General features: G+C 44.9%; 1 protein-coding gene across 2 annotated transcripts; it reads left to right on the top strand.

Moving 5' to 3' along the window:
* Positions 1-558: 558 nt before the first annotated feature.
* On the top strand, positions 559-6,801 carry myadmb (myeloid associated differentiation marker b). Of its 2 annotated transcripts, none has more exons than XM_062403863.1 (2): positions 559-671; positions 4,274-6,801. In XM_062403863.1, the coding sequence occupies exon 2, from the start codon at positions 4,369-4,371 to the stop codon at positions 5,248-5,250; it is 882 nt and encodes a 293-aa protein (XP_062259847.1). In that variant the 5' UTR covers positions 559-671; positions 4,274-4,368; the 3' UTR covers positions 5,251-6,801. The 2 variants fall into 2 exon arrangements, with proteins under 2 accessions (XP_062259847.1, XP_062259848.1); XM_062403864.1 differs by lacking the exon at positions 559-671 and adding an exon at positions 2,940-3,994.
* Positions 6,802-11,954: the final 5,153 nt, after the last annotated feature.

Genomic DNA, 11,954 nt, shown 5'->3' with positions numbered 1-11,954 from the left:
TAAAAGTAGAAACTGTAACATATGATGGGAGGATGGAGAGAATTTTCTTATCTTTTCTTTGACAGGCGGATGATGCCCTCTCTCTCTCTCTCTCTCTCTCTCTTTCTTTACTCAGGAACATTTATACGTTCATTGGTTTATTCAGTCACATGTTCTATGTTCATTGTATGCACCAATTACCAGAACAAATTCCTCGTAGGTGTGAACCCACTTGGCAATAAATACATTCTGATTCTGATTCTGATTTTTCTCGCGAATTTACAAAAACCCTTATTAATTTATTTTGCAAGTCCATGTGAACTCCTCCAGAAAGATACATCTCCAATAATATCATTACAGATTAATTCAGGGAGGTTGAAACAAACACACACACACACACATACATATTCATCATGTCTCGCTTACTCCCAGTTTTTAAACATTAATAAAAGAGTCCAGAGATGAAATTACGAAGGAGGAGGTAACATCTGCAGCCCCTGGGTGTGTGAAGAGGAGGAGGAGGAGAAGTCAGAGGAGAATTTAACGGTGCAGACATTCGATGCCTAATTTGGTTTGCTGGGCGGGGATCTGCTCCTCCGAGCTGCTTGTAAACTCAGTCAGGGAGACGAGGAGGCGCAATCTGCGACTTCCCACCGCCTGGACACCCCGGAGAGCAACAGCAGCAACTCAAGGTAACACACTTTCCCTGGAGAGACTCTTGACGTGTGGCGGTTTGAGGGTAAAGTGTTGTTTTTTTGTGTGTCTTAACCTTAACGAGAACATTGCAACAACATTCTTCAGCTACAACCTGTTGCATCTCGCTTTAACCTGCACAGTTCGTGTGAAAAGTGTGAGCAGCTGGGGGGCGCTTGTTTTTTTCACATGGAGAAAAGGGGGGGGGGGGGGGGGGCTTTTATTTTGACAATCCTAGGAAAGAAAAATAACTCTTAAGTGAGTTTGTAGCAACTTTTATTACACTTTCTAATATTTTCCACAGTCGTATTTCGGTGTCACACATTCAGCAACTGCCTGTTGTGTTTTCCCCAAGTTGATTTTTCCACTGTGTCTTTGATAAGAAAAAGTCTTGTTTGTTGATGGTTGTGTGTGTTTTTGTGTGTGTTTGTGTTTTGAAGGCTGCTGTGTGGTGTGTGTGTGTGTGGTGGGAGCAGGGTGCGGCAGGCGGCACACCCACCCTCACTGTCAATGAATGAAGGCACTACTACACAGAAGGAGTCTTACTATAACTCATTTGCCTTGTGTAAACGATGATACACTCATTAACACACAAAACCTCATTGTTCTGGAGGAGCTGTATCAAGTTTCACTCTTGATGAGGAGATGATGAGTCAGTCTGTCGAGGAGAGAAGGAGACAAGCCTTAAAATACAATCTCTACGAGTCTCATCACAGATTTCGTGTCTCCTGTTTGTGTTAGTGGAGTTGTACTTTCTTCTCCCGGATGCAACAGATGATATTCGGTGGGAAAATGAATATTTGGAATTTCTCAGTGTGAAAGGGCCACAAATGGATGCTAAGGTTTCTATTTTGCCACAGCCTGCAAAAACACATAATGATGGTACCTTGATAAACTGAGTTACTCTTGCTACACACACACACACACACACACACACACACACACACAGATGGTTTGCCAACAGAGCCCGTCTTGTGCTTCGACCCATGGATCCCCTGTAAGTGGATTATGGGTGAAATTGAGTTAGAGATGTTGTTGTCATCATGACAACCAAACAAGCTGCGTTGTTTCCTGCACATCTCTGGCCTCATGAAGTGTGTGTGTTTGTGTGTGTGTGAGAGTGGGTGTGCAGAACACACTTCCCTGCTGTTTGAGTAACTGTGCACATGAGCACGCTGGTGTCACATCCTGTTTGCTGTCCCGTTGCAGCCCTGATGCGTGAACCTATTTTCATCACCTCTTTCCATTTGGGGAAGTGCCTCCTATTAGTGTGATGCTGTACTGTTTTCCATGCTGTGCTGTTAAAAGACACGTCCCCCCCACACACACACACACCGAGCTCTTGTTTCTTTTCTGTCTCCCTTTTTTCTTTCCTCTGCCATTTTCCTTGCCCATTTCTTTCCTGACTTGATTCCACAAGCAGCAAAGTAATGGCGGCAGGAGTGGCGGGATTGATTTTTCCATTACGACCCTACGTTTACGTTTATTTTGAGTGGTTTACATGAGGAGTAATTGGTACCCTGACTTTAGAGCTGGAGTGGGAGTATCGAGCTGGGAGGGGGGAGGAGGAGGAGGAGGACAACTGATGGAAAAGAGAGGGAGTAGTCACCAAAACAGGCAGCGAGGAGGGAAGGAAGCGAGGGAAAAGAGAGGAGAGGACTTGGCAAATGTGACAAAGTTGCCAGTTGTTTAGTAGCAGCCAGACTGCAGCACATCTGGAACACATCAGCACGTTGGAAAATGTTACAAGGGATAAAGGGAGGAGGGGGGGGGGGGTGCAGAGAAAGGAGTGGTGAGAGAAAGGGGCCCAGTGGTGACTCACACTCCTGCAATTCCACTCCATCACTTTGTTTAAACTTTGTGTCCTTCTGCGGCCGAGGCTCAGGGCTTCCCCCGTGTCCCTCCCTCTCCTCCCCCCTCTCCCCCGCTCGCCCTCCCTCCTGCTGCCGTGTGAGTCATCCTGCAGGATTCCGAGGTTTTTCCTTTTCTCCACTTCAGCCTCTTTTTCACCTTCTTCCTTACATACGTACCTCTCCGCTGTTCGGCTTCTCCTCCAACCTCCCCAGCCTCGGCCGTGTTTAATGGGACTAATGTAAACAGGCCTTTCCTCCTTGTTTATAACTGTCTCTGGGTGTAAACTGGGAACGCTGGGGGCTTGTGGAGCCAAGTGGGCGCTGGGTGTCAGGGAGGGGAGTCAGAGTGGTTCTGCACTGTAAGAAAGGTCAACTCGTCCTGATGCGGACTTTTATTTTGTGGTTGAAAACCTTGTATCTTGTTATTCGTCTGAAATAACTGAACAGATCAGCACAACCCTTAAAGGAAGGATGTGATGGGTCAGGAAAGAACCAATTCAATTTAGGTGTTGGCCCGGTGAAGGGGGCAGATCCGGTTTGTTAGATGGAACGTTTTTCAAATGCATGTGGCCCATCCCTGGCTAATTTACATGTTTCATACTTTGCACAGCTTAATATCTCACAAAACAGACCATCAAGCTTTCAACCATTAAGGGAAGTCTGGACAGAATTTTTTTTTTCTGCATGACACATTTCTGAAAGACTGTATAATTGAGTTTCCACAGTAAAATGCCTGATTTCAGCAGTTCTCTTTTCATCGTATCATCGTAAGGTCAATGATAAATCAGTCTCAGTCCCTCGGACTCAACGATCAATACCCTCTTTGTAAACAGATGCACCAACATTCACTACTAATCCATCTTTAATGACCGTAGCATCGTTCGATCACAGTCGCAGTGCAGCTGCAGAACAGGTTGTGGTTTGAGTAACGTCTCTGAACTGGAAATACCCTTCGCTGCCCTGCATGGGTCGAGCAGGATGCATGTTGAGTGAGATCCTTTTTTAGAAGTCATGATTCAAGACGGACCCAGAAGGTTCAGATTGCAATATCAATTGTCTCCATTATCTTTGACTAACCTTAGCAAGAAGCAGTGTGATAATCAAAAACTGGAAATTTGAAAAAGTAAAATTTACCGGCATTAAAATAAAAAAAACACCATCGCCCAGTCCAATAGACTCTTAAGACGTGTCATTAGGATTTCAGATTGTTTCTCGTGAGGATGAGTCTCCTGGAGCGGAATGAGAGAGGAGGGTCATTTTTAGAGCGTGATGACAGACACATTGTGAGTCGATGGAGGCTGCGGCGCCACACCCCGTCACCGAGGGCTGGAGCAAGGAGGAATGTCCGAGTGAAGCCGTCTGCACTGCGCAGGAATGCTGTTGAGGAAAGCAGTCTGGCCTTTGATGGGAGGCAGAAAGGGCCACAGAGAAAGAGCCGGAGTGTTTCCCCCCCGATGGTTTGACCAAATGTAAATGTGCTGTGACGAGGGTGATCACAGTGGAGTCATTATTTGCGGTTTGAAATTGTGTTTTCGTGGTTTCTGTTGTTTCAGCCATGCATAGCAACACAATCAAAGTACTGTTTGTCCTAACATGGTGTGTAGGAGTACACAGCATGTTTGAGGAGGATTGCAAACTGTTGCCCTCACGTGGTTGTTTTGTTATCACTCAGATAAAGTTCAGGAAACATTGCTTACTCCCGAAAGTACTGTTTTTCTAATTCTTCTTGTTTTCTTTCCTTCTTGCAGTTCTCTGTCTGAGCGGCTGATCGTGCAAGTCTAAGGAAGTGACTCCCTCACAGGAACGTTTGTAGCTTCTCACATCACCAACTCCACCTCCCATCATGGCGATAGTCCTCCACTCCAGCCCTCTGCTGTGGACTCGGTTGGCCGCGCTGATCTTCGCCTGTGTGGCCTTCTCTGTGGCCGTGCACGGCGGCAGACTCTACCACGGCACCGGGGACTGGTGCATCTTCTGCTGGGCCTTCAGCTTCGCCGGGACTCTGCTCGTCCTCCTGGTGGAGCTGTTCGGCCTCCAGGCCAGGGCCCCCGTCTCCTGGAAGAACTTCCCCATCACGTTCGCCTGCTACTCCGCCCTGCTCTGCCTGTCCGCCTCCATCATCTTCCCCCTCTACTTCCTCAAGGGCTCCACAGGCCAAAGTGATGTCCGTGACTTCCGCATCGTGTCGACCGTCTTCTCCTGCCTGGCCACCATCGCCTACATCAGCGAAGTGAGCATCAGCAAGGCGCGTCCGGGCGAGGTGGCCGGCTACATGGCCACGGCCCCCGGCCTGCTGAAAGTCTGCGAGACCTTCGTGGCCTGCATCATCTTCGTGTTTGTCAGCGACCCCGTGTTGTACGACCGCCACGAAGCCCTCAAGTACTGCATGTCCGTCTACTGCATCTGCTTCATCCTGTCGGCGATCATCATCCTGCTCTGCATAGGCGAGTGCACCGGGCGCCTCCCCTTCTCCTTCGCCCGCTTCCTGTCCGGCTATGCCCTGCTGGCCGTGGTCCTCTATCTGTCGGCGACCATCATCTGGCCCATCTTCAACTTTGACCCCAAGAACGGGGGAACCAAACAGAGGCCGTACAACTGCTCCAGCGGTATGGGTCTGTGTGTGTGGGATAAGCTCATGGCGGTGGCTGTGCTCAGTGGCGTCAACTTCGTCCTCTACCTGGTCGACCTGATCTACTCCTCCCGCCTGGTGTTCATCACTGCTTGATGGAGGAGAAGTGAAGATGGGCCAGCAGCACACTCCAGATCAAATAGAATTTGGCTTTTTTTAATTTTTTTTATAAAAAGGATGTCAACCAGTTGTCAAATACACTTTTGTGAGCAAATGTGTGTTCGTTTAATGGTTTGCGCACCAATAAGTGGAGTCATGATGGGAACCAACAGTAGAGTTGCCCCACAGCTGGTTTAGTTTGACTCTGTTTGACATTTGCTCTGAAAATAAAAGGAAGTGCGATTTTTATTACCTTGGTATAAAAAAGTTTGAGAAGAAGAAGTGTGGCTCAGGATGAATCAGATCTCAGATCTCATTTCTCAAATCTGCCAAATTTGATTTTGTGTGAAGTATGCTGCCAGCCCTAAAGAGAGAGAGCAGGTGAAGAGGGAAAGAGGTTGAAGTCATGGCTATGTTTACTCGTACAAAACAATAATCTCTGGGTTTTTTATATGTGGGAACTTTTAAAGGTCAATCATTGATTCCAGGGACCTGAATAGACTGAATGTGATTTCTGGAACATGCTGACTCCACCAAAGATATTAAAACAGCTTCTTATCCATTATAACGGCCGATTGGTGCCTGTTATAAAACTAAAGTCATGAAAGCTGTTCACAGAATCTCAAGAGCAAGGATACAAGCTAAGAACCAAAATACTATGTGCATGTAAACATAGTCTGTGATGACAAAATGATGGAAAAACTGAGTAAATGGTGGTTTATTATTTGTGTTGTTATTATTATTTTAATTTTTTGCATAATGTTTATGTCAATGCGCTGGCTTGAGACTGTTTTAAATTGGACATAAGTTATGAAATAACTGCCGAGCGTTTTCTTTCTTTTTAAATTGCTAATTGACGTGAAGTTAGAAAAACTAAATGAGCAGCTGTACGGAGCCTTGAGCTAAAATATTTAAATACCATACAATTTGAAATCCAAGATGTAAAATACATTTAAAAAAATGTTTTATCTTATTGTTCTTTACTTTTTCCACAGCTCCGATGCTTTATGACTTGAAGTAGTGCAAACAAACAGTTTACATGATGTTAAGATGAATGCTAGGCTAGCTTTTCACTCCTGTGAGGAGATGTGTGTATCTGTATATGCAAGCTACAATCTTATGGCCAGAATATTTATCCTATATGGGAACAACATGTGCAGAATTGTGGATTTAAATAAAGCCAACCATATATGCTTAATTCAAAGTGCACTTATATCGTCAGTGTATTTTAAAGTCCTGGTGCCTCCACATATCAAAGCATCCGTAGCACCACGCTCACCATCGCACCATTCAATTCAAATGGTCGATTGGGCCTTTGAGTTTAGAACTGCTGTAAAAGAAAATACTGAGGGGATGAAAACACATGTCCTCTCTCTCTCTCTCTCTCTCTCTCTCTCTCTCTCTCTCTCTCTCTCTCTCTCTCTCTTTTTAGATGTTGTGTCATAACTTTTTTATGTATTTCACTGTTCATGTTTCAAGTGTGCTTGCCACATCAGTGTTGTAGAAAATTATAACCCAGGGTTCCAATAAAGCCACATGGTAAACAGATGTGTGCGGTTGTGTTTTCATTTTACGCTCTGGTTTGATTGAAGGTGTCACATGAGCCACTTTACTGAAATGAATTTTCCTGCTTTCTAACCACAGTCGGGGGCGCGGCTCCAAGCGTGTGATAAACTGTTGGTGAGTTTGTTTACTGCTTTGGCACAAACTGAAAAAACCTCAAACGCGTCTCCACCTCCTGCTGTGTGTTGTCGTGAGTGGATCTTCTGGAGTTCATGCCTCAAATGGCTTCTGACAGTGACATCGATCACCTGCTACACATTAGCATGATTGCATTGTGTTTAACTAAATGTTTGGGATCTTGTGTAGCTAAAATTAATTAACCCATTTAAAAAAAAAAAAACATCTTAAGCTGCAGCTGCTACACCCACTTAGTGAAACACGCACACACACACACACACACACATTTCAAATCAAAACTCCGCCCCTGACACTGCTTATTAGTTCATTGCTCTCATCTGATTGGCCGCTGACCCTGCACTGTATTCTAAATATTTATACTGGAGTAAATAATTGCTGGCTGTGTAGAACCTTGTTAGTGTTGCAGATGCCACTGAGGAGCATCACCGTTAGAAACAAAAGTTTTACATCTCCAGGCAAACAAAACCAAAACAGAGCAAACCGAAACCTGGGCGTCCGGCACACACACTAACACGCACTAATGAACAAATGAACACAACACTTAGGAAACTCAAAACAGTTATTTAGAAATCTGTCTTTGCTTCCTCATATATATAAAAATATTAACTTTTTAATGACTTCCCATTAACACAAGAGCAAACTGAATGTTTGAAGTGAAAGTAAACTGATTCTAAATCAGCATCTTCTCAATGAACTCTATTTATCCTCCACAGTTTATCTTTCACTGCATTTCTCTCTTTCCACACATTCCTCGTCGGTGCATCTCAGGGCTTCGGGTCCTGTTCAGATCAGAGTTGAACTCATGATGGAGGGGCGGAGTGGAACGGTCAACATTTCTGACACCAATCATCTATGACCAGGGAAAGAGAAAAGCAACAACACCCACGTCTGACACAATGACCTGTACTGTTGCTATACTACACTTTCCACCATATTGTACTGTACTGTACTGTAAGATATACTCTCTACTAAGTAGTTTTTATCATGGATTAACCTTCAAATTACTTTTTCCCATAACTTTTTGCTGTCTGTCCTTTTAACATTAAATTCCATCCTCCCTTGGCCTGGTGTTAGTCCTCAGTCTTTTTCTCCCACAAGCTTTGCTCCTGGTATTTACTGTTATCCACAGCGGGGAGTGGTCTTCCTACTCTCCTCCAGTATCTAATCTTGGCCTTCCCACTCCGACCCGCAGAACGAACAAAGACTTTATCAGCAGAACAATAGCTTTACACGATCTCACAGTAAAGCAGCCAGAGAAACGACCTCTGTCTCACACACGGCATCTTGTTTCCATTCCTAAAAGCGGATGTGTTGTTCTCAACGCAGCCAAGAGTACATGTGGAACAACACGCGCTACAATGACAATACACAAACACACAGCTAGTTACAATCGACACACAGATGTGCCGAGCGCTGTGGCAGCAGCAGCTTGTAGCTCTCTGCTTGGCCTCCGTCTGATTTCCACCCTCGTCTGGTTCCAAGCCGCGAGTCCCGATGGCAAACAGCTGTGGAGGCTGTTTGTGAGCAGCATGTGAAGAGTCGCTGAGATTCTCATTTCATTTCAACACATCAACACGTGTCCTTCTGACCCTTCGCTGACCCTTGACCGTGGCTTGTCGTATAAACTGCCCCTGTTAGAACTGCACTCAATGAAGGGAAGAAGTTGAATAAAGAGAAAAACAGGCAGACAGATGTTCTGGTTGGCGGACAGATGCAGAACAGGTAGTCCAGACTCTGAAGACCTGAGAACACGAGGTAACACAGGGAAACTTGTTTTTAAAATGTTCACCTGAAGAGTCCACATGAACAACCCGTCTCTTGGGGGGGGGGGGGGGGGGTTCGACCTTGGACCTGACAGTAAGGAACATTCAAGAGTTGTGACACATTTACAGAAATGCTGGAGGAAGTTGATCTTTTGTTGGGCAGTCTGTTAATATGTTGAAAATGAATCAAATAGAGATTTCTTCATAATTTGAGAGGAACAAATTCGCAACGGTCATTTCCCTCCCTGTCATTATGTTGCATCACATCACTGTGGCAGGCCCCCCCGACTGTAACGTTAATATTAGCGTCTGTGTTGCAGTTGCCTAGCTGCAGTGTTGTCATGACTTAACAACATGAACAACAAAGCGCCCCACGCACACGACTCCCCTGGTTGATTGAGTTCCATTTGAAGGCAGTGCAAAGCGACACACAACAGGTGGCGCTAGTGAGACATGCTGCAGTAATGTAACACGTTAAGGACGGAGCAGGTGATCACAAAGGCGGGAAACCCACTGAAGACAAATGCATCCTTTCATCGGCGCTAAGCGACAAGTCCAAAATGTACAATACTTACTTGTACTTTTATTTGTACTCAAAGTATCAGGCTTCATCAGTACAGATGTTTAAATAAACACAAGGGGCATTAAAACCCGTCCAATCCTACACAGAGGTCAGTTTATTGATAATGGGGAAGTACCATGTTGTGGTTTCACTGGGGGGGGGGGGGGGGGGTCAAGCACTGGACGACTTCCTGGCCAGATGCGGTGACGTCCAGAAATCTTGTGATAACGTGACAACAAGACAAAACTCCTGGTCTCTCATGTGACCACTGATAAAATGAGAACCTGTTTCTGTTTTGACACTTTCTAGAGATTAAAACAAACAACATCAGGAGAGCCAGGCTGGTTGTCCTTGTTCCTGAGGTGCCATCACTTAGCATGATCTGTGCAGCAGTATGTTCTCTGTCACGCTAACAGCAGAGAACAGCCTGGATCCAGTGTCCGGCTTCCACATGCCTCAGTGATCCTATAGTTAGCAAGTCTGTAGGGACGCTGGTTTTCCAGTGACTGGGTTTGGATGTTTAACTTTATCTAATGCAGGCAGCTGTCGTGTGAACCTGCATTTTTTGGGAACCACTCCGATGTTTGAGTTTATACCGCCCCCTGGTGAAAGTCTGAGGGATTTCATGTTAGTGGATGGTGGTGAACCATATAAAACATCTGCACAAGAAACGACGATGTGAGAAAACAACTGGTTCGTCTTCTGCAGGATAAACGTTGAATCTACGTATGAAAAAAAGATTTGAAACAGAATTTGTTTGAGCAGTAAAACGTCCTCTTTGAATTTTTAGCAGGTCATTTCCCAGTTTCAAGTCAGTGTGACCTCGCTTCTCTGTTCATAGGCTGGGAATCTGATTGTAAAACCAAAATAAAGTCACGTGCTTCTCAGGATTAGACCAAGAGAGTCAATCTGAGATTCAATCAAAGTATGGATACCTGCTATATGAGAGAAAAGCTTGATTATAAACATCAGTAGTGGACAGGAATGTGCCTCTAACACACATTCCTGTTTAGAGATGAACAGAAATGTCAAACCTGATCTTTCATCTTCCATCAGTGTTTGACCTGAAGCAAACTCCTGCTGTTCCTGAAACCTTGTGGGAAAAGTTAATGTTCCTGTATCCACCTTCTTTGGGTGTCCACATACATTTGGCCATATAGTGTATGTGTGCCCTAGATTCAAACATAGTGAAGCAGTTACATCTCTTTTTCCCTGTTGGTGTATTTTCGGTCGGTTTGTTGAAGAGCTTTCCATTCCTTTACTTTTTCCGCAGACAGCTGTGGGTCAGGCAGGAGCGCTTCAAGGGACATTAGGGGCCCCTGGGCAAAAGGAAACTGCAAATGGGGGGGGGGGCCTAACACAAGCGTAACACAACAAATAACCAGGATGTGATTTATTTATTCACCTGCAGCAAATGGACACCAGCGTCGACTCTTATCTCCAAAAACTCTCTCTATCTTCATTTGAGTTTTATTTCAGTTTTTTTTCTGTCGAGTCTCAGGAATGCGTTCTCCTGTGAACTCTGCAGACTGACGTATGAATGTGTGTGTGTGTGTGTGTGTGTGTGTGTGTGTGTGTGAACCGGTGAATGTGACTTGTGGTGTAAAGCCCCTTGAGTGGTCTGTGAAAGAAAGTTTTTTTTCTATAAATCCAGACGGTTTACCACATTCACCTCTCGAGCACTTCTCCTGTGTGCCTTGAACTTTCCTGATCTGCAGCCAGAGAGCTAGAGGGAGAAGCTGGAACTGGAAAAGTCAATGTCACGGAGGAGTAATGGCTCAAGATTCTTCAAAGAATGTTCAGGGCTCTTCACCAACTACACCAGTCCCTCACCTTTGAGGCCTTTTCAGTCTCCAGCTCTCAACATTCCCATTTAAGGTCTGTGTTGAACCATATAGACCCATAAAGCTGTCAGGAGAACATACAATGCTACTTTAGCCTCTCTTTGTTAGGTTGCTGCATTTTCATTGCCTTCTCTGTCTTTGGAATAATGAGATACTCGTCTATGTTTGTTGGGAGCTGCACTGGTTTTTTAAGTGAGGGAAATACAAACAGAAGAAAATCAGACCTGTTCGGTTTTACAGCTGAAAGACAGATCTCAAATCTGCTGGTTCAGGACAGTGATGGCGTCCTGGTCCTGAGTCCCCGCAGGGGGCAGTGTTCCTCAAGACAAAGCTGCTCTGCTTCAAGAGGATCTAACAAACTATAGCTCATGCAAAAACCTGTCAAACAGCTTCAACAGTCCCAGAGTCCAAATTTGCAGAGACATCCTTTTGTCTGGACACTTTAACTTTGAAGGAACCACCTGTACAACATCGCTGAGATCCTTTCTTGACCATCTTCAGATCTTTCGGGACATTTAACCACTCGGAAATTCAGAAATCATTGGAAATATTTAGTGAGACAGGATCCCAAGTGTGGGCTTAATGCAGGATGGATCACATTTCTGCTTGTGCAAACATAAAATAAAGACACTGCATGGCTTTAAATAAGGGAAAACATATTTGTATAATTTTTCATGATTGTCCAAACCGCTGCGTCTCATATTCAACCATTTAGTTTTCCATGGGATTCAAACCTTTTCCCACTCCGGCCTTCTTTCCTCCTCTCCTCCACATTTATTCCATATACGTGTATTTTATTAATTTTTCCAGAAGAAAAACACACAATCCAAG

Source organism: Platichthys flesus, chromosome 14 (assembly GCF_949316205.1).
Source record: "Platichthys flesus chromosome 14, fPlaFle2.1, whole genome shotgun sequence".
Classification (NCBI taxonomy): domain Eukaryota; kingdom Metazoa; phylum Chordata; class Actinopteri; order Pleuronectiformes; family Pleuronectidae; genus Platichthys; species Platichthys flesus.
The sequence above is the reverse complement of the archived record's forward strand: the minus strand, read 5'-3'. Positions and strand labels throughout refer to the sequence as shown.